The sequence below is a fragment of the Tribolium castaneum genome, chromosome 1 (assembly GCF_031307605.1).
Source record: "Tribolium castaneum strain GA2 chromosome 1, icTriCast1.1, whole genome shotgun sequence".
NCBI classification, from domain to species: domain Eukaryota; kingdom Metazoa; phylum Arthropoda; class Insecta; order Coleoptera; family Tenebrionidae; genus Tribolium; species Tribolium castaneum.
Genome location: NC_087394.1, coordinates 30,247,749 through 30,269,389, shown reverse-complemented (window position 1 = coordinate 30,269,389; position 21,641 = coordinate 30,247,749). Strand labels below are relative to the sequence as shown.

The following is a 21,641-nucleotide window of genomic DNA, read 5'->3' as shown; positions in this document are numbered from 1 at the left end:
GTTATTTGTGTACCAAGGCATGTGTTAAAAAAATCATCTTATCAAACAACCTGTTTATTGCAGTGAACGTTACAATACATTTTCGTGTTGTATAAACTCTAGACAATACTTTATTCGCAACAATAAATAAAAACAAATACAGAATGTATCAGAACTGGTTTAAATGGCCTTGTAACACAACTGACAGTTGAACCCAAGTTAATTAAACCTTCCCACCAAATCTTCTATTTCCGCGTTCAGCTGAGGGTTCATCCAGTCTAAACTAATATCGTCTAAATGGTTATCAAAATCAATTAGGTCACAATCATTCCTTTCTAAAAGACTGGAACAGATGTCCAATGTTGTGTCTGGTTTTAAACAAATACGGTTGGTATCCAACGGCTTGTAACTGCCATCAATGAACTGCGCCACTTTTAAAGCGATATTATCCAAGTTAATGCCCAGTTTGCAGTTATCCACCTGAAAGTTTCAATTTTTTCCCTTATTAATTAATAATAAAAAAATAGTTACCACAACGAGGCAAGGAGATGGGAAATTTGAAGGCAGTTTCTCTGATATTCGATGACTGGCCTTTTCAAAGGAACACTCCCGTAAGTTCTCGAGAGCAGTGTAATAACCCGAGATAACTAACCCTTTTTGTGCAGCAAGTTCGTCAATCTTTAAACCAGAGTTTAACGCTAATTTTTGTATGTTACTTTTAAACAAACCTGCATCAAGGCAACCTCTGCCATGGGCGTTAAATGAAGTGCAACGTGGAAAAGGGGGACCGCATCCACGAACTCAATTTCCTTACTTTTGGCAGCCGATGATTTCGATAACAAAACTCCATTTACGGAACAATGGGGGTACTTCGCTGCGTGTAATATTATTTTGCAATACGCTTTAGCCGAAAATGTTATATCAGACATGACTATTGATTAACTTAATTTTAAGGTTAATGTCACGTCAAGTATTTCTCATCAGCGTCACCAACACAATGAAAATAAAATTGTTAAAACAAATCTATGAATAACCTCGGAATTAACAGATTTCGAAAGAATTTAAATTGATAAGCCTTGAAACGCATTTTTCATTCAAGTTTCCTCAAAATTAGGGTCCAAAAATGCTAGAATTACAATTCATTTTAATTTGTAATGCTGGCGGCCTGGACATTACGTCAGACAAGTGTCAAGTAACACATGTCATGTCAAATTGACGTTTGTTGTAAAAACACTACAGCAAAATGTAGTTTTCCACAATGAATAACAATAAACACGACAAAAATGTCGAAGAAATTAAGCACATATTCCTCGGCTTGAACAGAGAATTCGTAAAGTCTGGCCTCAGTACAAAAGAACTCGAAAATGCTTGCCTGCCCCAATGTTCAAAACACACAAATTCAGCTTTATTTATAGTATTTTTATTGCTAGCGTTGTTGCTGGCGACTTCGTACCAATATGGACTATTTACAAGTGCCATTAGTTATTTCCTAGGAGTGCGGTGTCTAGTCCCAAACAATTATTTCATTTGGGAAGCCACAAGACCAGTGTCCAACTGCAACTTTTGTAAAGATGTCCACAAGCCTCTTATACTGAAGAACGTGACGCGGGAAGAATTCGCGCCCTATGCTTACAGTTCAAAACCCATCGTCATAAAACAGGCCTTTCTTCACTGGCCAGCAATGAAATACTTCGATTTCAACTTCTTCAAAGAACTTTATAACAGCATATCAGACTCGTATAAGAGTGTAGACGAGGAGTGCCAATTTCTTCACTTCAAGTCAAACTTTATATCAGTTCGTGACGTCTTTGAGATGAGCGAAGCAAGGGTCCAGAATAAACCAGGCGAAAAATCTTGGTATGTGGGGTGGGGAAACTGCCATCCACAAATATTAGCAGAAATGAGGAAGTACTACCCCAAACCTCACTTTCTACCAGAAGATTGTGAAATTCCTTCTAAAGAATACGTTTTCATGGGATATGATGATGGTGCCACAATGCACGTAAAAAACTTCTAATTTTAGAAAAATTGCAATCTCACTTTCATTTTTCAGCTTGATTTTATTAATAGACTGATGTGGCAAGCGCAGCTAAAGGGATCAAAAACCTGGCATCTGGTGCCACCACCCGAATGTGAGGATGTTTGCTCACAATTCTCATTTTTAGTTGAACCTGGAGATGCAGGTAGTTTATATAACCCACAGCATTCCCAATTAAAAAAAGTTGCCTTTTAACCCGTACCATCTTTTCGTTTTTCTGGAAACCTTTCTTGTCTCCATAGTTACCAAGTTAAACTATAGTGAAATCTCCTATAAGCGGACACCTACGGTGATGCAATTTGTGAGGTTAATGGAGGTGTCCTCTTAAGAGAAATAATAAAGTGTACATAGACACAAATATTTTGTATCAATACTTGTCAATTATTTCCTGGGAGAAAATTAATCATTTTTGTTCAAAATTGGCTACATCTTGTTCACCAATGCCTAAACCTTTCCTAACCATCCCTTAGATGTCTTAAAAATTTGATTTTTCAGTGTGGAAACTTGTTAACTTTCATCACGGCAAAATGGATTCGGAAAACAGAATATTTTTATTATATGCTTTTATAAACTAATTACTCTATTTTCAATCCGTATTTCTTTAAAAAAAACTTCGCTCTTTACAAACGTTTTACACTTATTATTGCACTGTCCGCGCCCGTTTATTAGAGAGTCCGCTTAAAAGAAAAATAGTAATAATAATGAAAATGTCGATTTATGATTGTCCGTTTTACTGTAGAGCATTTTTGCTTTAAAAATTTCAAAAGTAACGGCAGTTTACCTGGGTAAAGGCAAATTTTTCTTTGATGAACGAAGCTGTGATTTAATATTTAACCCAGTTTTTTATGTTAAAAAATTGTTTTAGTCTTGGTGGACACAAGGGTTTGGTATCATGGAACACAAATCACTCCAGGACAGTTCAGCCTTTCAGTTCAGTCAGAATATGGGTAGTTCCCCTGCACTGGCAGCTAAAACGCAAATTTTTGAAAAGTCTGATCTGCAGTGCCAATTTAGTCAGAATCTTTAAATGAATTTACAATTTTTCGCACTTATTCATTTTTTACTAGTCTTATTTTATGTAATGTATTTTTATAGTTACCTGTCATTCATTGATTTTAATTCTAATGCGTTCACAAGTGGGTTATTTGGTAAGAAATGGTGAAATTAATTAAATTAATGTATTAATTGGTGCGAAATTTACAGTAGGTTCGAATAATTGTTTCAAAATTGCCCCAATGTGATACCTGTTTTGTTCCGTGATGGAAGTCCAAACAAATATTTCCTTTTTTTTCTATTTTCGTAAAAAATTGGACTTCTTTCATGGAGCTAGTAATATTGTGCCATTTATTGTACATCGGTAGTTTTAGCAAAAATTAGTCATACACCTGAATACTCCGTAGCCAAAGTCCTTATCTATGTTTATAGATTGCAGTCATAGTTATCATTACCAAATGTTTTAGATTTAAACGCACCTATTTATTTTGGTCACCTTATTGTTATGGATGAAATTTTAATAAACGCTAAACCTTTCCAGTGTTTGATTTTTGAGTTTAGCGCGCGTCTAAATGTCAAACTGAACACATGTTTTGGGCAGACTGCCAACATAAATATTGACTACTTGGGTATTTTCCCGTAACGGATTTCACAGAAGTTTGCGTTTTCGGCGATTTTATCGAAAGCAGACACGTACGTTCGTGGTTTTTTGAATCCAACTATTTTTGTACTCGGTCTAATACAATTCTTACCTCAATTGTGTCACATTTTGGTGCTCATTTCAAGATGGAGTGTGTAGGTAAGTCCGCATTGGAGTGCCATTTCTCCAAATTAATACGATTCTCGCCTAGTTTGTTTTGTGTAACTCGAAGCCCCTTGTGCGGTGAACCGCAGTATCGATAAATTTGCTAATATGTGACTTATCTTTGTCGAAATTCTTGCAAGTCATTATCTGTCAAACAAGAACTTTCTGCCATACGTTCTTTTTCTGAAAAAATTGTGTCATTCTGACTGTTTAAATATGAAGCGTGGCTTTTGTGAGCTTCTCCTACACCGTTTAAATGGGAATTTACTGTTGTTTTTCAGCCAGCGAGAATGATAGCAAAATTTCAAACCTTTCCGAGGAAAACATAACCAAAGACGAAAGTGATAAGTTAAACGAGCCTTCAGAATGTAAAATTCCCAAAACCGAAGACAGTGAAACGAAGGAATGCCAATCAAACGAGGAAGCCGGCGAAGTCATAGAAGTTAAAATAGTTTATAACAAAAAGAAATACGATGTCAGCGCGCCCTCGAACACCACCGTTGCTGACTTCAAAAAAATATTACAGGGTCTTTTAGGTACGTGGACAAGTGATCCAACAGTTCACGTTCCATTTACTTTTTAGGAATTCCCGACTCCATGCAGAAATTAATGTATAAGGGATTATTGCAAGATAATCAAACTTTAAGCACTGCTGGAATCACAAACGGTTCTAAAATTATGTTAGTCGGTTCTACTTTGAACGACGTTTTGGCTGTGTCTTCAGTTAGTAAACAGGTCAATTGCTGACTCATTTACCCACTTCGGAAATTATTTTACAACTTTTCAGGACGTTGTAGAAATGGAGAAAGCAGCCACGGTGAAGGAACCACTTTGTAAACAAAAAATCCACCGGAAAGTCCTAGACAAAGGTGTACCTGAAGATGCCATGCCCGGAATTAAAAACATAAAAGTAGGTCTGAGATTCGGAAATTCATCTCTTGACTATTAGTTACAGGAAGGTTTGCCCCCTTTGCCCCTGTCAGGAATGCTCAATAAGCACGGAGGCAAGGTTAGACTGACATTTAAACTAGAAAGTGACCAATTGTGGCTCAGTACCAAGGAACGTACTGAAAAACTGCCCATGGGATCAATTAAAAGCATAGTTTCCGAGTCAATTGAAGGGCATGAGGAGTACCACATATTGGTAAATACCGACACTGGGTAAATTTTATTTAAAAATGTTTTAAAGGGCTTGCAGTTAGGGCCTACAGAAGCGTCCAGATACTGGATATATTGGGTGCCTGCACAGTACGTGGACGCGATTAAAGACGCAGTTTTGGGCAAGTGGCAGTACTTCTGACTTTACAAGCCAGCCAAGCTAACAGTATTGAGATCAACAGGTTTAGTTTAATTTTTGTGTGGACTGAGATTACATTAATCTTCAACATGCATTCAACTTAAAAGGGAATCAATAAATTTTTCATACTTAAGTTTTCATATGGAATTTTGTACGTTTTGTAGGTTGCTTTTGTGATAATGATCATTGATATTGTTAGCATAACTGCTTTGAATTCAAGTGATGAACTCAATATTTGTGATGTGCGTTGATTTGGTAGAGTTGACGCTTCAAAAGTGATTCAATGTTGACTGTATCACATCAACAAATCTGTAAAATAACCTAATTTTTATAAAAAACTACAAATGATTTCTCAGTAGCTATGTGTTAATCCATTAAGATTTTCAGTTGTATTGTTTGTGTGATTATAAAGCAAATAAATAGTTTTATGTTTCAAAAGAATTCGAGATTTTTATTTACGTCCGTTACGAGTGGTTCGGAAATTCCCGCCGAAGGTGCGTTGGTAGCCTTGGCAAGCTGTCAATTCTGTCAAAAAATTAGTACAAATAGGAACGCCAAACTCACCGTTGTTTTCGCGGGTTTATTATTATTTATTATTGTAAAATAAATTAAAATGCCTCCCAAGAAACGTGATAAAGACCTCGACTCCACAAAGAATCCAAGAATAGACCACATCCAAGCCGATCATGAGTTATTTCTGCAAGCGTTCGAAAGTAAGTTGCAAGTTATTTGACCCCATACTTGGGAAAACACAGATTAAATATAAACACAATTTTTCACAGAACCCACCCAGATTTATCGATACCTCCGAACAAGAAATATGTGTTCTGTAAGTAACAGTCGAAATTAAACGAGTAAATGAATTTAAAGCACGCCCCTTTTGCAGCCAATTTTTCTGAATCGAACCCTGACTTACATGCGGTATCGGATGTCACGAAGCCATAAGTCGCGTATCAATTTCAAGGTAGACTCGCTGCTAGACAAAGTAACCTCAAAGCAAGACCATTCCACAATCCAGCCAGGTTTCATAAACATAACATTCTTAGGATTCACTGATAAGAGTCTCGACACTAATGCTCAAACTGCTCAGGTTGAAACCGTTCTTTTAAAAATAAACCACAAAAAACGTAAAGATAGCTCAGCCCCTAGCTTGCAAATCTCGCTAGGGACGGCCGAAATCCCCGTCAACCCCGACGAGCAACAACTGCCTCAAACAGCCCCCACCATTAGTGTTTCAACCGAATCCTTCAACCCCTCGAATGGCCCCCTGGCCAAGTCGTACATATTCCTCTTCCGCGTCAAAATCCTCCCCGAGAAGCCCCCTTCCGAGGAGGAAGAACCCGCCCTAAAGAAACGCAAATCAAACGGCGCACTTGACCCCATCAATGACAAAATCTACGGGGCTGAGCTCACCGTTTACGACAAATACAATCGGTGCTATTTAGCGGACGGTGACTACGACGTTGTCCTTCAAGACTTTACCTCACTTACGAAATCTTCCCCCAAAAAACACTCCAGCTGGGAGAACGGCAACGACATTATCGACACTTGCGGCAATATCAACGTAATGATGAAAGGGGACGCGTTGTTAAAGTTCAAACTGAACTGGTCCCCCGAGGCCTGCGCCCGCTTCGTGGACCGCCCCAAGCTGTACCCCCTGAGCGAAAACAAGGAAAACATCCCGCTGGTGAACAACGGCGACAGTAAGGAGAAGCTCCAAATCGTGTACCAGTTCGTGTACAACAACAACTCGCGTCAGCAGACCGAAGCATGCGAGGACTTGCACTGCCCTTGGTGCAGCATCAACTCGGACCAGCTGTACACGCTGCTGAAGCACCTGAAGCTGTGCCATTCCCGCTTCACTTTCACCTACGTGCCCATCTCAGTGGGGGCGCGCATTGACGTTGCAATTAACGAACTGTACGATGGTTCATACACGGGTTCGCCCCACGACCTTATTCTGCAGCCCACAATGTGCGCCTTTTCACGCAACGGCCCCGTCAGAAGGGCCTCAGTGACCCACATCCTGGTGTGCCACCCTAAGAGAGCCAAACCGAGTCTCTCTGAGTTCCTGGAGCTCGATGACTGCGAGTACGACGGCCAGCGGCCGTTCATCACGGGGCACAACCGCCTCTACCACCACACCACCACCTGCCTGCCCATCTACCCCAAGGAGATGGACGTGGACTCGGAGGGGGAGAACGACCCCGAGTGGCTTCGCAACAAGACGATGATGATGATCGACGAGTTCACCGACGTCAACGAGGGCGAGAAGGAGCTGATGAAGATGTGGAACCTGCACGTGATGAAGTACGGGTTCGTCGGCGACTGCCAGATACCACTAGCATGCCAAATGTTCGTCCAGCACAAGGGGAAGGAGCTGCTGTTGAAGAATCTCTACAAGAATTTTGTCCTCCACATGGGGAGTTTGTTCGATTTTGGGCTCGTGAGCGCCGTGTGTTTGTACACCACCATCCAGAAGCTGCAGGAGATGGTGGGCGAGACGGGGGCTATTCGTAACGTGCTGAAGGAGTCCAGGGAGGCGCAGATTGATAACTGGTCCCGGTTTGGGAGCGTGCAGATGAGCGACAAGCCGAGCACCAGCAAGGGAAGGAAGACTGGGAACGTGGGGATGCAGCGGAGGAAAGGGACACCAACGCCAGCCGAGACCCCGATTAGGAGGAAGTCGGTTGGGGGGGAGCAGACCACCAGGAAACGTATCTCCCTGTCGTTGAAAGACCAAAAAAGCAACGCCAGCTAGTATGTAACGGTATTATTTGTGTGATAATATGATTTATTGTCCGTGGAAGACTGTAAAATAGTGAAATAGCCGGACACTATTTCCGATACTTGTATACCTAATTTTAAAGTCTGCATTTTAATCATGAAAGGCTTTTTGCTAGGTTTAGGTTGTAATTATTTCTAATGATTCCACTGCCTTAGAAAATTGGCCTTCTAGTCAAATAATTTTTACCTTTTAATTTTCTTATTTCAGTGCTTGATGGCAATTCAATCTGGGCTGTTTTTACTCATTTTAAACGATCTTTTTATTGTCATCTTTACGTTTGACTATATTTTTAATTAAAAACGCCACGTGTATTCGTTAGTTAATGGTTTTATTTTTTAAGCGATACGCAGTGGCGTGGTTTTAGTGTAATTTTGCTTCACACTGTCATCTTTTAAGTGTTCAGTTTCGCACAAATAGGAAATTGGATAATCTAAATTTGTGAAATTGGCGGCGTATTGTGGCGGCGGCGTATTGTGGCACATTTTTTAATGTTAATAATTATTTCCCTGAGTGCTGTATATATTTATACGTGTTCAATTTATCCTTGTAGGTTTTAATATGTATATTGTAAGTTATTTACTTTTTTAATTATATTGTTTTTTTCCAAGTACACCATTCGTTATGACCGTATACCTACAGAATTTTTACGATTTATATTCCGATATTTAACACTATTTTCAGCTCCTAATAAACAAACCCTACATCTTTATGTCGTTCCAAATTTTACATTTTTTGTTCATGTTTGTCGTGAAAATTAATGCTCAACGTTTTTGCATTTTTTGCTAAGCAATTAATGTAATTTGGGACTGAGACGGTTTATTTATTGTATTTATTTTCTCCAACAAGTCGTTGAGTAGGCCAAATTATATCGCCGCTCTTCACTTCAAAAACGTGTCAAAATTCGTATCTTTTGACAGTGCATATTTCGGCAAAAACTTCAAAATGTCTGGTAACAGAAGCAAGAAGAATGGTAAAAAAAATAGATTTTTCAATATTCCTGGTGAGAATAAATGTAACGTGTCTTGTTTCCCTTAAATCAACCCCATTTAGAGGTGCTTCAGGTTAAGTCAGTGAAATTAGACACTAACAAGAGCAGCAATAAAGACGGGAAACCTAACGCGAAATCTGAAGACAACTTACGCAAAAGCCGCAGATTTAACAATATCTTGAAAAATCAACACGAAGGCTTAAGTGAAGGTACTGCAAGGGTAACACTACTTTGTAAATATAACAGATTTATCTTGCTTAGTTAGAAAGCTGTCTGAGGAAGTTTAAAACGTTGTCGCTAAATAACGAAGGCGAAAATGCGCCAAGCACGAGTTCCAGCATGCTGAAGAATAATCTGGAGGAGTCTTGTGCTATTGTGAGTGCGTGCTTTATTAGCGCAAAACTATTCTTCCTTTGTAGTTACAAAAAGCTAATAATATTACTGACGAAGAACTTCCGTTAGCCATGGAGTATTATCCTGAAGGCAAAGATGATACTGCTGATAAAATGGACGACGAATTTGCTTGCACATACAAATATTACGCAAAAAACACGAAATCGATTAAATTTACGAACCAAGTAACAGTATTGTATTTCAACGGCGAAGACATTCTCTGTGCGTAAAAATTGTTTCTTTATTTTGCTTTAAACGATATTTTAGGCGAGTCTATGGAACCTCTGAAGAAAGAACAGGACCAACAATTACGGAACAAGGAAATGCGGAAAGAACATTTACTGAGTAAAGGACAAATCGACAACTTATATTTGTATTAAAATGACGTGTTTAGTCAAAACGTTGAAACTTTGTTTATACAATGTATTGTAAATACTTCACGGAATATTGTTTATTTCGTCAAAGTTCGACGTTATTTTCCACAAAACCAGCTCTTTGACCCGGTCGTAGTGAAAATATTGCGGAAAATCCAACGCAACTTCCTCTTTGTGAATGTTCTCGAGCTTTTCCAGACACTTTATAAAGTGCTCATAACACGGTGCAACCGCATCACAGTCAGCTATCGTAAAAACAAAGCGTTTTTCTAACGCAACGTAGACAGATCTTCTCGGAGGTTTGGATAAAATGTGGCCAACGGTTTTAACAAAGGCTTCAGTGATAACATCGTCGTAAACGACTGGAAAAATTAATGAAACTACTCCAACACTATTAAACCACTCACCATCTGCAGCTATTACAATTGGAGTTTTTTCAATTGAAGTTACGATTTCTCGGGGAAGCACCTGTGACATAAAATCCAGCTCCAGGACTGTGATTGGATGCTTGGTTAAGTGAACATTTCGTAGTACGTTCCCTTTGATAAGTTTCAATAACCCGCCTTTATTGATATCTGCAAGAAACTTTAAACATTTGCTAATGTTGATTTGTGGGGCAAATATTTGCGGTTACCGGTGCAAAACACAGGGGTGAATATTCCAGCGACAATGCTGCTCAGACCGACTCCTGAGCCCAGTTCTAAAATGTAGTGCTTGTCTTTAAACGTTGAGGAGTTATGTAATAACCAGTCGGCAAGCAAAAGCGCTCCTCGCCATATCTGTAGACCCACCAGACCGAGGACTGTACTTTTACTGTGTTCTACAAAGTGCAAATTGTTTAATGTTTTCATACAAGTTTCTTGTACCGATTTCAATAACGCCAGTTTTTTCTTTCGATTTTTTTCTTGAAACTATCAAATCGCCATCTGCGTCTACTTTGGGGGGTGGTGGAGGAAATCTAAACTTGAACTTTGATACCACATCTTGAATTTAAAAATTAACCCGAAATGCACGAACTCGTTTTATTGACTCACTGTTTTTATCTACCATGGGTTTTGAGGATGATTCATAATTAAATTCGCTGTATAATTCTGATGAAACTTTATATTCTTCTTGGTCCATCTAAAATAAGTTTGGTATTTCGAGATTATGGAAAATATTTCTTTTTCTTTAAAAGAAAAAAACAAACACCTGATAGGAATGAGAAGTTACTACTTATGACTGTTTGCCAGTTTTTCGCAGTGTAAAAATAAGTTTTGACCTATTTTAATCATATTTTACAGTTTACTACTCACTGAGTGATCGTAACAGCTGCTCAGTTGGCAGATTTGAGATAAACAAAATTTATCAAAAAAAAACGCAGGTAGAATATTATTTCAAATAATACCAGTGTCAAAATTTATTAAATTTTGCAATTAAATTTTAAATAAATGGTTCGATGTTCGATCTCAGAGGAGTCAAAAGAATTTAAAAATAGTCTAATAAACCTGATAATAAAGATAACCTTTCTATGGTGTAAAAAACAAAAATGTTATGCAATAATTCTAAATATGATACAATTTTTTAAATGAAAATTGGTGACAGTAAATGGGTTGGAAAAGATACCATCTATACCTTTTTCAGCTGTATTTCAGAAAGTATTAAATATAATTCAGAATTCAGGTGTTAATTGTAATTCAGAAATAAAATTATTATAGGTGTGCTAGGTTTAAAATGACAAAATACCACAAAAATCAAAGCTATATTCTTTATTATCACTACATTTCTTTATTTGGTTTATTTAATTTAAACTGAAAAATATTTAACGTCTTACATTTTGATTTTAATTTGTACATTATGATGTTTTCTTAAATACAGCTGAAAAAATCAAATATGAATTACAACTTATTCTTTCTGAAATACAGTTTCCAACTTCTGAATTACAAAAAAAATCTAACTAATTTGAATTACAATTAATCTTGTAATGTCTGAATTTCAGTTGACCTTTTCTGAAGTACAGTCGAAAAGGTGTAGACGTTTTGATTATTTTACTTATGTATAAAATTGTCCTTTTTCTTTAATTTGTGCAGGTGAACTACACCAACATTACTGTGGAACATAAGTTATTGCTTGTAACATTTAATTTAAAGTATGTACTGAGTTACAGCTTTTAAAATACAAAAGTCATCTTAAGTTAATTGGGAAAATCTAATACAGTAAGTTGAGCTTGTAAATCTTGCACAATCGTGGTCTTGCAGGTGTACATGTTACAAGGGCATAGCATTAGGTGACCTGACCCGACTTAGGTACTCCTTAAAAGACTCCTTTTGGTCTTTTGAGAGCATATTTTCAATATGTAATTAGCTATTTTAATTGTGTTAATACTTTCATTATGTTTAAGTTACAGAGAGATGTTTTGTAATCTGTTCAGCCAGCTGCAGGTAAAAGTTGGGCCCAAAAATGTAATTTATTGGGTTTTTCATTTCGGATTAATGTTAACTGGTTGAGAAAAGAGCACTGAGACAATTCTCACCCCTCGGAAAAACTAACCTTCAATCTGTACGAAGGTAAATCATATTTTTAGCCGAGTCGATAACTGTAGTCAGGCGGGCACCAAGCTCACAGCGGAAAATGCGAAGGAAAAATCAGAACACATCATTACATAAAAATCGCTGTTTTATGCCCAAGGATAAAATCCCGATTTATTTTTGATTTGACAATTTGACGTCACAAATGTCACTAAACGTCATCCCAACGGCCAATCAGATTGCCCCACGATTTGTGCCACGTTGTGGTGTCATCACCGTCTGCCTCTCACTTCACGCTTGTCGAGCAGTCGTCGATTGTTAATAGGGGAAGTGAGTTATATTAAAAAATTAAGATGAATCTTCTTTCGGCTTTTTGTTTAATTGCAACGGCTGCATCTCTGGGCTGGGCCAGTGAAGAAATTAAGAGCGACGAAGGCGTCCTAGTGCTCACCAAATCCAACTTCAAACAGGCCATCACCGACAACGAATTCATCCTTGTAGAGTTTTGTAAGTTCGAACTTTTTGCCGAAAACATTGCATTTAATTACTGTTATCCACCGCTAATTAGAATTTGCGCAAAAAGCGTGAAAATGGAATTATTGCAGTAAAAAACATTGAGACGCCAACTTCACGCCGGATGACATTTGGGTTAACCTTCCCCAAATTTGATTACGATGCATTTATTCAAAATTTTATCGGTCCTTGCCTTTGAGAGATTACGCGACCGGTTAATCATCACCAGTAAAGTAATCTTCACTTTTTGTTAATACGAAAGGTCAACAACCCTTCTTACGCCCAGCAGCCGCGTGAGCATCTACGTGTGAAAGTTTAGGACTTGCCGGTGACTCGTATTTCGCATTTGGTTTTGTATTTCCTTGCCATTTATCTGAATTTCCATTAAAGAAATTCGTGTTATTACAGCCTCATGTGCGGCCAGATGTTGCGTAGGACTTGCTTGAAAAGTGTCTCCAATTACTCTAATAAGAATGGTGCAATTGTGACGAATTGATATGGGCAAAAGTAATGAAACTTTTAATTATTTTAATTATTTGATAAGCAGGTTACTTATCGGAAGCCACGTTCGGTGATAACAAGTCGAGGGACTGACGTGGACCCACGTCTCACCCTAGAATAATTATTGAAGGGAAATTCAAAATTATTTTAATAATAATTATAGAAAGCAGGAGTTTTTCAGAAATTATAAAATCTTTCACTTGTCCTTTTCTGTTGCAGTTCATGTTTGAGTTACATAATTTACTTTTAATTAGATGTAATTACGTGTAGTCTTGAGCCTTGATTCATTAAAAACAATTTCTCTTTAAGAATATCCAGAAACTGATTGTTAATTTTGTACCGAACAATGTGAATGTTTGAAAAATTGAAATTATTTTGTAGGTAAATTAAATTATATTTAACAATATTGGGCGTAAATCCAAGGTAAGAGCAATTCATAAAAAAATTAAAGCAAGTTTTTTAGCTAAATCTTAATCACTGGCACTGTAAAATAATAATTAGAATTCAGTATACAACTTATTGTCTCTTATTAGTTCAGAAACTCGTGCTTTTTTTCATTTTCTTTCCAATCGTATAATTTCAATAAGAATATTCACAATTACAGTGACTCTTAACTAAAAAATTGTTTCGGATTTCAGGTGCACTTTGAATTGCGTTTTTTCAACTGCAGGTTAAAAATGTCAGTATTTATTTTATTTATGATGTAAAATTGGAAAATAATAATGTAAACAATTTCTCAAAAAATGCTTCAATTTGTAGTAAATTTTTGTAGTTTCTTAAAAATGAAACGGCAAATTACAAAAATTTGAGTTTTTTTTAATTCTAAAATAAAGCTATTTTTTGAGAAATTGTTTTACATTATGATTCTCCACAATCATCTTCACCATAACGAAATATAAATATTAAAATTTTTAGCCTGCATTTGAAGAAAACTTAGTCCAAAGAGTGGTCTTCGAACCAATATGTCTTTGTGGGGAAGCTCCGAATCTTTATTTTTTTCTATGTTTGGACTACTGAAACGATTATTACAACGTTCTGAACTCGGAATTCGCCAATTTTGAGATACCCTGTTTATTATTATTTGGTGATTAGTTAATAACACTGTTTAAAGATCGGTGATGGAGATTGAACACTTTGTTCAACTCAGTGAACTTCTAAAACTCTCCTAGAACTGTTTTACCAAAAGTATAACTAAGAAAGAGTTTTCTGGTGACATGAAAGCAAGAAGTTCTAAAATAATAAATAATAATAATTAAAATACCAATATGACAAAGGGATTTTGTTTCCTTTGTAAATTTTATTTGCCAAATATTTTATATCCCTTGGAGATTGTTAGTCTTTTTACAAAATAATTTTCTACCTAAATTCTGCGCTAAAAATGGCCAAACATTGTTTGTTGACTTTTTTTTTATCCACAACAGTGTAAAATTATGATTGTTCCTGCTAGCACTTAAACTTTCATTTGTGTTCTAAAACGATAAAATTACTATTTTTGCTCCACGTATAAAAGATTAAATCTGGTTTTGATTTTTTGATGGTCGTGTTTATTGATTCATATTGGAAAATGAACGTGAAACCATTACACTATCCTTAGACCAGGAAATTTCCTGAGAGAGGGCAGTAGAATTGTGAATTTTATGCAGCTCGACTGCTTCTGGTAAACATCTCTTTTAATCGCATTGGTTCAAACAGGCATTAATGTTGTATGAGTTAAACATAGCTGTGGCTAAAAATAGAGTTAATGTGTATTATAGTAAATCCTGTAGAATAAAGCTGTCTAACTGGTGTGTAGTAATTATTTACGTTTGTAAATGTATGTCTTATAGTATTTTTATGCTGAATTATCCAATGCCATTGAAACATCGTTGATAAAACTGCGAATCCACGTTCTAAACGCTATTACATGTCACCATTTGCACCCTGTGGTTAGGATAAGTTTTTTTAAATGCATTCCCTGTGCTTGGCTCCAAACGAGAGAACTTGTATATTTTTTCCACATTGTTCAAACTTACTGAGATTTTTTTACACCTCATGCAATCGATCGTTGTACCTTCCAAGGTTAAAAGTCCACACGCAATGAAGCAAATTATTTGTTTCAGATGCCCCATGGTGTGGACATTGCAAGGCGTTAGCCCCCGAATATGTAAAGGCAGCGAAAGCGCTCGCCGACCAAGACTCTAAAATTAAACTCGGCAAAGTTGACGCCACTGAAGAAACCGAACTTGCTGAAGAACACCAAGTTAGAGGTTACCCAACGTTGAAGTTCTTCAGAAACGGAAGTCCCATTGACTACAACGGTGGCAGACAAGCCGATGATATTGTCGCCTGGCTTTTGAAAAAAACTGGACCACCAGCGAAAGAAATCAAAACTGTCGAAGAAGCCAAGGAGTTTATTGATGCCAGCAATGTTGCTGTTATTGGATTTTTCAAAGATCAGACGACTGATAAGGCAAAGGCCTTCCTGGCGGCAGCCGCCACCATCGACGATTATCCCTTCGGAATCACCTCTGAAGACAGCGTCTACAAGGAGTACGAAGCCGAATGCGGATCCATTGTTTTGTTCAAAAAGGTTAATTAAATGACAATAGTGTGATCAAATCTAATGTTGTGTTTTAGTTCGATGAAGGAAAAGTTCTTTTCGAAGGCGAAGCCACTGAGAAGAACATCAAGAAATTCGTCGCTGGTAACTCATTGCCCCTCATCGTCGAATTCAACCATGAAACAGCCCAGAAGATCTTCGGTGGCGACATCAAGAGCCACCTTTTGTTGTTCTTGAACAAGGGCGAAGACCACTTCGAGAAGGTGTCCGAGGCTGCAAGAGCCGTCGCCAAGCCCTTCAAGGAACAAGTTTTGTTCGTCACAATCGACGCCGGCGAAGAAGACCACCAAAGAATCTTGGAATTCTTCGGAATGAAGAAAGAGGAAGTCCCGGCGGCGCGTCTCATCAAGCTTGAGGAAGACATGGCCAAGTACAAGCCAGAAACCGATGAATTATCCTCTGAAAGTATCAAGAAATTCGTCGAAGATTTCCTCGCCGGTAAACTCAAACAGCATTTGCTCAGTCAAGATCTTCCAGAAGATTGGGATAAGGAGGCGGTTAAGGTTCTAGTCGCCACCAACTTCGACAGTGTGGTATTTGACGCCGACAAGGACGTTTTGGTCGAGTTCTACGCCCCGTGGTGCGGCCACTGCAAGCAGTTGGCCCCCATTTACGACAAAGTGGGCGAGCACTTCAAAGATGACAAGAGCGTGGTCGTGGCGAAGATCGATGCCACCGCTAACGAACTCGAACATACCAAAATTACGAGCTTCCCTACATTGAAATTCTATCCCAAAGGTGGGAACAACGTTATTGAATATAACGGTCCAAGAACATTCGAAGGTTTAGTTAAATTTATCGAGTCCGGTGGTGTTGACGGTGCCGGTGTTGACGAGCCCGTCGAAGAGGAAACTGAAGATGACGACTCACCCAGAAAAGATGAGTTGTAAATTATTAGGTACTTAGTTTTGTTACTAACATTCTAAATTACTCATTTTGTATATCAAAAAATTCGCGGCGATTTTGGCTCTCGGTTTTGTAGGTACCTATTTGAACTTCCCAAATGTTTTATTTGCGCCTCCATTTACGGAGGATTTGTGAGACTGGTTGTGCAATTGATATCTGCCTGACATTAACGAGCAAGTTCTTTATTAACATTCCTGTCTTCTCTATATTCTCTTAAATTGTTTATAATTGCTATTTCGTGTATTTATTTTTTATTCATTTCATAGATGATATTTTTCTACTGATTATTGTGTCGTAGCGATTTAGGTTGAGCACAAATGGCAGATTGTGTTGTGTGTTTGTGTGACTGTATATTTTTTAACATTAAAGAATTGTAAACTAAGATATTTTTTGTGAATTACTGTAAGACGAAGCTGAAACAAATAAATGAAATTGTATGTAAAAGCGCATTATCAATCACCCAAACCCAAACACTCCTATTTATAAACATACTGTATATCGCGACGTAGCGTAATGAGCCCGTAACCGTAGCGCAACGCAACGTAAGTCGTTGATCAAAATGACAAGCTGGGTATAAAGGTTATGTTCACATAACCAGAAGTTATTTTTTAATTTAGTAGTTTTATTGTGGTGTCGTTACCTAATTCCTTTCCCGGATATTGTTTTAATTTTATTCCCCTGCAAAATGGCTCTGAGAAACGGTGTTCGTCGCGGTGGTGCCTTAATTTCTAATTATTTCCGAAGTTACTCAAGCTCTGGGCCCCTTGTTAACGTCGCCGTTAACGAAAAAACAGGGGTTGCGACGGCAACCCTCAACCGCCCCCCTGTGAACAGCATGAATTTGGAGCTCCTTACTGAAATATCAAACACTTTGACTCAACTGGAACAGAACAAGTGTAGAGGGTTGATTCTGACCTCGGTAATTTTTAAATAATTCCCAGTTAGTTTTCTTGACAATGGGAATTTTTAGAGCTCCAAGAGTGTCTTTAGTGCCGGCTTGGACATCCTTGAGATGTACAAACCGGACCCCAGCCGCTTGAAAGAATGGTGGACTGCTTTACAGCAAACTTGGATTAAACTTTACGGTTCTTCGTACCCTACTGTGGCAGTTATCAATGTAAGAGTGCATTAATTATGAGCGTTTCCAAAACTAATTGTTTGAATTAGGGCCACGCCCCAGCTGGGGGCTGTTTGCTGTCCTTGTCGTGTGAATACAGAATAATGTTGAACAATTTCACCATTGGTTTAAACGAGACCCAACTTGGGATTGTGGCCCCACAATGGTTCATTGCGTCCATGAGGAATGTGATTGGAACGAGACAGACTGAATTGGCTTTAACTAGCGGCAATCTTTTCTCAACTGACGAAGCTTTGAAAATTGGAATGATTGACGAGGTGGCGGCTAGCAAAGAGGATGGCATTGCAAGAGCGGAGAAGTTTTGCGGAAGATTCGCCAGAATTCCGCCAATTGCAAGAGCCAGATCCAAGTTGGGAGTGCGAGGCGCTGACATACAAGTAAGCCTAATTTCAGCAAATCTAAACACCAATAACTCACTTATCAGAGCAACATATTTTATCCACTCTCAAGCACCTTTAATAAATAAATTTATTAAACTAGTCATGACGAAGTTGCATTCAGAACTGTTGTAAAGTGATTTCGCATCAAGGTCCTTCAATTGTATTTTTTGTATTCATTATCATTGTTTATAACAGTTTTATAAAATTATGCAACGTGTCCCAGCGAGTTGGAAGAGACTGCTAACCTTCCAAATGTTACAATATTAAAAAAAAGTTGTGTTAAAAAGGCTTCGATACTGACCTATGAGCTTAAATTATTTTCAAGTATATAGAAATTATCTCAAAAATAATTTGTTATCCAAAAAACCCCAAGATCTTTTAGTACTGAAATTGTTGGTAATACTTTCGAATTAAGTTTATACTAGAAGTTGAGGGTACTATCTTTCTGCAGAAATTAATCAGTTGGCATTTATCCGTATTTTTTTTAAGTTTCAAAAACTAGGTAGGTAAAATCATTATTAAAAATGCAAGGAAATATAACGAAATGTTTTATTAAGGAAACTCACCAAGGAAACATATTTTTATCTCAACATATTATGTGATGCAATTAGTATTATGATTTTTTTATAGACTTTTTTGGCATTTTTGTATTTAAGGCTCAATTATATATTTTGTAAAAATGAGTTTTTATTTCAGGACCTCACTAACAATCTCCAAAAAGATTACGAATATGTGGCGAATTACGTAGCTCAGGACAGTGTGCAAAAGGGGTTGGAAATGTATCTGCAATCATTGAAGCAGAAACAGAAATAAGGATATTATAAGTTGATATTCTTTTATATAATGAAGTGTAAAATTTATTATCCAAACCAAGAATATGTGTAAGTACTTTTGTAAAAATAAAGTATATTTTACTATCTTACTTATTCCAAGGCTATAACGTCATCCTTGAGATCAGGCGCGTATTCCTTATTCAAATCCTCAAACTCCTGCCTTTGGATTTCAAGAAAGTGGTTAATTTCCAGCACTTTCCCCCTGTTTCGCTTGATCTCATTCCTACAAGTTGTGGATATTTTTCGGGAAAAGTAAAGGCATAACTTACGTGTTTAAATCGTCGATTAAATCATTTAGCCAATCCTTGGCGTTCGAAATGAGAGTGTCTTCTCTCGCATCGATAATCTGCATGTGCATATCGTGACTTGTTGCCAACGCGTTGTGCAGAAGATCCTTATCTGCCATAAGCTGTAATCTCATTGAAATTATTAATAAAGCAAGTGCCGGAAGTTACCGGTTTAAGAACTGCGGGAACTTCGATTTCCTCATTCAAATTGGCATTTGTTTGAAACTTTGTGGCCAAATCGCCGATATTTTCAGCGTAGCTCACTTCCAGCTCTCTGATCTGCGTAAAGAAAGCCTGCGACGATTCAATGAAATTATTAACGAGTTCTGTGATGTTGTGTTCGAAAGTTTGGTTGACTTCTTCCATTTGTTCGTAAAGTTCCAGTTCCAGTTTCATTAGCGCTTTCCAAACTTCGTGCAACATCTCGTCGTACTCCACCACGAAGACGTCGCATTTGTCGATAAACTCGTCGTAATTTATTTCGTTTGAGTTCAGCTGGTTTTGCACGTTTTTGATTTTGAGGAACAGTATTGCCTTCTTCTCCAGGAAGATCTCCATGTGTTTCTACGGACGAAATTTGGGGCTATAAGTAAATTCGAAAGGGGGCGTACAATGCTTTCGTCTTGATTGTCCTTATTTGCGTCTTCGACGCATTTTAAGAACTGGTCCTGTTCGGTTTTGCGCAGGATGTACTGTTGTTGCCCATTTTCGAATATTTGTTTACACAGTTCGATGAAGTTCTCCTCGTACTCGTCGTAGAATTCTTGCGCGTCTTCGCCGATTTTCATCAAGTTCATGCCGTCGGTGTCGTTGGCAAATAAAGAGTCGAACAAATGGCGAGTGTTTAAATACTCCACGAAACTAGAGGCGTGAAGTTCGGCATCGGCCAACTCTTGTTCCTTTATCGCAGTGATTTCCCGTTCCTTCTCCTCTTTCTCCAACAATGCTCGCAGTTTTGCACTAAAAAACTCTCCTACTGATGTTCACTTAAACAATTTTAGCTAGAAACCTGAAAGTTTCGTGTCCAAGTTCCCGTTCCGACTCGTATATTAATTTATATTCGTAGTAAACGAGTTGTGGCAGAAAAACTGCAATAAATAAACGAAAATCTTCATCCTCGGCACAGGGATTCCCCACTAGATTTAACGATTTTAAATTGCCGAATCGTCGCAAATACAGAATCTATAAAATATTTGTGTATTCTAGAACACAATTATTTTTCGTAATACATTGTCCAAGTCGTCAATTTTGTTTCTTCCAATGCTAAAAACTGTTAATTTTGTTAAAGTGTCCATGTTCTCCAAAACCGTGATTTCGTTATCATACAGACTCAGCTTTTCAAGGTTGCGAAGCTCGTCTAAATTTTCGATTTTAGCTATTTTATTGAATGATAAATTTAGTTCAGTTAAGTTCACCAGACTTTCCAAATTTTCGATTTTTTCCAGTAAATTATTGTTGAGATTTAATTTCGTTAAAGATGTCAGCACCCACAAGTGGTCAATTCTTAAGATATCTACGGATAGGGACACAGAAAGTCGGGTTTAAATTTTACAAGAATTGTTACTCAGAAATTCTAAGCGAATCTCGGTGACGTCTTCAAGGGGGATTTTTTCGATCTCCGCCAAGCGACCCGCTTCACCCTTGGGGCCCTGGTCTTTGATACATTTCTCCAGAAGGGCATTGTCTATTACTTTTGGCTCTTTCAATTTACAAGGATTCATTTTTACAAATTTTCATTAGGCACACTAAATCGATACAAATACCTTTTCAAGCATTCTTGAAATTATTGATGTCACAATGACTGTTGTTTAAGTACCTTATTGTTGCTATGGACTTGAGAAATCATGAATCTTTGAGTTTGCCGAGCTTGTGCTCTTGAGTTTTATTATTTTTCATTGTGAAATTATATCAATTACAAAAAACTCTTTACAGGTAGATTATAACGTCTAAGTAGATAAAAATAGCCCAGAGAGGGTTTTTGGAGTAAAAAAATCTTTACAATTAAGAGTTTGCGAAATTGTAGTCGAGGCGAAGCCGAGTGCTGATACCGCAACTTATAAAAAAATACTCAAAATTGTAAAATTACGTTGTATTCTGTATCAAAGAAGAAATGACAACAGCACAGTTATAAATGCAGAAATGCTCGCTTTGGTAGTATATTACGTGAAAGAACGGAAAAATAACATAAAAAAAGAACTTTAAATTGTGAACCGCACCTCGTATAATTTTTGATCACGTGACACATGTCTGACGTCTTTTTATTCAGAAGTTTACACAACTTGGGAATGAAAAGATCAATAAATTAGAAAAACAGTGACTAAC

At 37.5% G+C, this 21,641-nt stretch overlaps 9 protein-coding genes across 12 annotated transcripts; 6 read left to right on the top strand and 3 right to left on the bottom strand.

The window, feature by feature from the left end:
• Positions 1-38: 38 nt before the first annotated feature.
• On the bottom strand, positions 39-983 carry EMC8-9 (ER membrane protein complex subunit 8/9). The gene is made up of 3 exons (XM_970036.4): positions 708-983; positions 511-657; positions 39-459 (listed from the first exon to the last, which is right to left on the bottom strand). The coding sequence occupies exons 1-3, from the start codon at positions 906-908 to the stop codon at positions 199-201; spliced, it is 609 nt and encodes a 202-aa protein (XP_975129.2). The 5' UTR covers positions 909-983; the 3' UTR covers positions 39-198.
• A 104-nt stretch (positions 984-1,087) lies between these two features.
• Positions 1,088-3,547, top strand: LOC664025 (uncharacterized protein). The gene is made up of 3 exons (XM_970046.5): positions 1,088-1,981; positions 2,033-2,162; positions 2,883-3,547. Exons 1-3 carry the CDS (start codon positions 1,238-1,240, stop codon positions 2,966-2,968), a joined length of 960 nt encoding a protein of 319 aa, XP_975139.2. The 5' UTR covers positions 1,088-1,237; the 3' UTR covers positions 2,969-3,547.
• Positions 3,548-3,644: 97 nt separating this feature from the next.
• Positions 3,645-5,553, top strand: LOC664034 (ubiquitin domain-containing protein UBFD1). Of its 2 annotated transcripts, XM_008192765.3 has the most exons (7): positions 3,660-3,809; positions 3,862-4,047; positions 4,097-4,351; positions 4,399-4,550; positions 4,603-4,725; positions 4,771-4,959; positions 5,005-5,553. In XM_008192765.3, exons 2-7 carry the CDS (start codon positions 4,032-4,034, stop codon positions 5,113-5,115), a joined length of 846 nt encoding a protein of 281 aa, XP_008190987.1. In that variant the 5' UTR covers positions 3,660-3,809; positions 3,862-4,031; the 3' UTR covers positions 5,116-5,553. The 2 variants fall into 2 exon arrangements, with proteins under 2 accessions (XP_975148.1, XP_008190987.1); XM_970055.4 differs by lacking the exon at positions 3,862-4,047 and having other exon boundaries at positions 3,645-3,809.
• A 67-nt stretch (positions 5,554-5,620) lies between these two features.
• Positions 5,621-8,510, top strand: Su(z)12. The gene is made up of 3 exons (XM_970065.4): positions 5,621-5,825; positions 5,895-5,941; positions 5,999-8,510. Exons 1-3 carry the CDS (start codon positions 5,726-5,728, stop codon positions 7,871-7,873), a joined length of 2,022 nt encoding a protein of 673 aa, XP_975158.1. The 5' UTR covers positions 5,621-5,725; the 3' UTR covers positions 7,874-8,510.
• Positions 8,511-8,657: 147 nt separating this feature from the next.
• Positions 8,658-9,745, top strand: LOC103312346 (uncharacterized). Its single transcript, XM_008192767.3, has 5 exons — positions 8,658-8,900; positions 8,951-9,097; positions 9,154-9,263; positions 9,308-9,503; positions 9,549-9,745. The coding sequence occupies exons 1-5, from the start codon at positions 8,843-8,845 to the stop codon at positions 9,659-9,661; spliced, it is 624 nt and encodes a 207-aa protein (XP_008190989.2). The 5' UTR covers positions 8,658-8,842; the 3' UTR covers positions 9,662-9,745.
• On the bottom strand, positions 9,628-12,349 carry LOC664064 (uncharacterized protein). Of its 2 annotated transcripts, none has more exons than XM_970083.5 (6): positions 12,185-12,349; positions 10,690-10,777; positions 10,522-10,638; positions 10,290-10,475; positions 10,063-10,230; positions 9,628-10,017 (listed from the first exon to the last, which is right to left on the bottom strand). In XM_970083.5, the coding sequence occupies exons 2-6, from the start codon at positions 10,775-10,777 to the stop codon at positions 9,719-9,721; spliced, it is 858 nt and encodes a 285-aa protein (XP_975176.3). In that variant the 5' UTR covers positions 12,185-12,349; the 3' UTR covers positions 9,628-9,718. The 2 variants fall into 2 exon arrangements, with proteins under 2 accessions (XP_975176.3, XP_015833315.2); XM_015977829.2 differs by lacking the exon at positions 12,185-12,349 and adding an exon at positions 10,847-11,003.
• Positions 12,350-12,406: 57 nt separating this feature from the next.
• On the top strand, positions 12,407-17,125 carry Pdi (Protein disulfide isomerase). Its single transcript, XM_008192766.3, has 3 exons — positions 12,407-12,669; positions 15,276-15,745; positions 15,793-17,125. Exons 1-3 carry the CDS (start codon positions 12,516-12,518, stop codon positions 16,663-16,665), a joined length of 1,497 nt encoding a protein of 498 aa, XP_008190988.1. The 5' UTR covers positions 12,407-12,515; the 3' UTR covers positions 16,666-17,125.
• Positions 17,126-17,210: 85 nt separating this feature from the next.
• On the top strand, positions 17,211-19,527 carry LOC664074 (enoyl-CoA delta isomerase 1, mitochondrial). The gene is made up of 5 exons (XM_008192769.3): positions 17,211-17,600; positions 17,652-17,798; positions 17,849-18,196; positions 18,896-19,080; positions 19,133-19,527. Exons 1-4 carry the CDS (start codon positions 17,367-17,369, stop codon positions 19,010-19,012), a joined length of 846 nt encoding a protein of 281 aa, XP_008190991.2. The 5' UTR covers positions 17,211-17,366; the 3' UTR covers positions 19,013-19,080; positions 19,133-19,527.
• LOC664091 (dynein regulatory complex subunit 3) lies at positions 19,031-21,598 on the bottom strand. 2 transcript variants are annotated; one of them, XM_015977820.2, is made up of 7 exons: positions 20,884-21,598; positions 20,549-20,832; positions 20,329-20,501; positions 19,931-20,279; positions 19,488-19,883; positions 19,302-19,431; positions 19,031-19,255 (listed from the first exon to the last, which is right to left on the bottom strand). In XM_015977820.2, the coding sequence occupies exons 1-6, from the start codon at positions 21,038-21,040 to the stop codon at positions 19,327-19,329; spliced, it is 1,464 nt and encodes a 487-aa protein (XP_015833306.1). In that variant the 5' UTR covers positions 21,041-21,598; the 3' UTR covers positions 19,031-19,255; positions 19,302-19,326. The 2 variants fall into 2 exon arrangements, with proteins under 2 accessions (XP_015833306.1, XP_975201.2); XM_970108.4 differs by having other exon boundaries at positions 19,302-19,441; positions 20,884-21,415.
• Between the last annotated feature and the right edge of the window lie 43 nt (positions 21,599-21,641).

What these genes read in the sequence shown, in the direction of transcription:
- LOC664091 (XM_970108.4), bottom strand. Translation starts at nt 21,040, where the DNA reads ATGAATCCTTGTAAATTGAAAGAGCCAAAAGTAATAGACAATGCCCTT. An exon ending in CTTGGACACGAAACTTTCAG is followed by an intron (nt 20,280 to 20,328) that starts GTTTCTAGCTAA and finishes AGAGTTTTTTAG; the next exon opens with TGCAAAACTGCGAGCATTGT. An exon ending in ACAATCAAGACGAAAGCATT is followed by an intron (nt 19,884 to 19,930) that starts GTACGCCCCCTT and finishes TTTCGTCCGTAG; the next exon opens with AAACACATGGAGATCTTCCT.
- LOC664064 (XM_970083.5), bottom strand. Translation starts at nt 10,777, where the DNA reads ATGGACCAAGAAGAATATAAAGTTTCATCAGAATTATACAGCGAATTT. An exon ending in AACTGGCGTTATTGAAATCG is followed by an intron (nt 10,476 to 10,521) that starts GTACAAGAAACT and finishes TGCACTTTGTAG; the next exon opens with AACACAGTAAAAGTACAGTC. An exon ending in CACCCCTGTGTTTTGCACCG is followed by an intron (nt 10,231 to 10,289) that starts GTAACCGCAAAT and finishes AGTTTCTTGCAG; the next exon opens with ATATCAATAAAGGCGGGTTA.
- LOC103312346 (XM_008192767.3), top strand. Translation starts at nt 8,843, where the DNA reads ATGTCTGGTAACAGAAGCAAGAAGAATGGTAAAAAAAATAGATTTTTC. An exon ending in ACACGAAGGCTTAAGTGAAG is followed by an intron (nt 9,098 to 9,153) that starts GTACTGCAAGGG and finishes TTGCTTAGTTAG; the next exon opens with AAAGCTGTCTGAGGAAGTTT. An exon ending in TGGAGGAGTCTTGTGCTATT is followed by an intron (nt 9,264 to 9,307) that starts GTGAGTGCGTGC and finishes CTTCCTTTGTAG; the next exon opens with TTACAAAAAGCTAATAATAT.
- EMC8-9 (XM_970036.4), bottom strand. Translation starts at nt 908, where the DNA reads ATGTCTGATATAACATTTTCGGCTAAAGCGTATTGCAAAATAATATTA. An exon ending in CAGAGGTTGCCTTGATGCAG is followed by an intron (nt 658 to 707) that starts GTTTGTTTAAAA and finishes TCTGGTTTAAAG; the next exon opens with ATTGACGAACTTGCTGCACA. An exon ending in CATCTCCTTGCCTCGTTGTG is followed by an intron (nt 460 to 510) that starts GTAACTATTTTT and finishes TGAAACTTTCAG; the next exon opens with GTGGATAACTGCAAACTGGG.
- LOC664025 (XM_970046.5), top strand. Translation starts at nt 1,238, where the DNA reads ATGAATAACAATAAACACGACAAAAATGTCGAAGAAATTAAGCACATA. An exon ending in ATGATGGTGCCACAATGCAC is followed by an intron (nt 1,982 to 2,032) that starts GTAAAAAACTTC and finishes TTCATTTTTCAG; the next exon opens with CTTGATTTTATTAATAGACT. An exon ending in AGTTGAACCTGGAGATGCAG is followed by an intron (nt 2,163 to 2,882) that starts GTAGTTTATATA and finishes AAATTGTTTTAG; the next exon opens with TCTTGGTGGACACAAGGGTT.
- Pdi (XM_008192766.3), top strand. Translation starts at nt 12,516, where the DNA reads ATGAATCTTCTTTCGGCTTTTTGTTTAATTGCAACGGCTGCATCTCTG. An exon ending in ATTCATCCTTGTAGAGTTTT is followed by an intron (nt 12,670 to 15,275) that starts GTAAGTTCGAAC and finishes TATTTGTTTCAG; the next exon opens with ATGCCCCATGGTGTGGACAT. An exon ending in CCATTGTTTTGTTCAAAAAG is followed by an intron (nt 15,746 to 15,792) that starts GTTAATTAAATG and finishes GTTGTGTTTTAG; the next exon opens with TTCGATGAAGGAAAAGTTCT.
- LOC664074 (XM_008192769.3), top strand. Translation starts at nt 17,367, where the DNA reads ATGGCTCTGAGAAACGGTGTTCGTCGCGGTGGTGCCTTAATTTCTAAT. An exon ending in CTACTGTGGCAGTTATCAAT is followed by an intron (nt 17,799 to 17,848) that starts GTAAGAGTGCAT and finishes TGTTTGAATTAG; the next exon opens with GGCCACGCCCCAGCTGGGGG. An exon ending in TGCGAGGCGCTGACATACAA is followed by an intron (nt 18,197 to 18,895) that starts GTAAGCCTAATT and finishes TTTTTATTTCAG; the next exon opens with GACCTCACTAACAATCTCCA.
- LOC664034 (XM_008192765.3), top strand. An exon ending in AATATTACAGGGTCTTTTAG is followed by an intron (nt 4,352 to 4,398) that starts GTACGTGGACAA and finishes TTTACTTTTTAG; the next exon opens with GAATTCCCGACTCCATGCAG. An exon ending in ATGAGGAGTACCACATATTG is followed by an intron (nt 4,960 to 5,004) that starts GTAAATACCGAC and finishes AATGTTTTAAAG; the next exon opens with GGCTTGCAGTTAGGGCCTAC.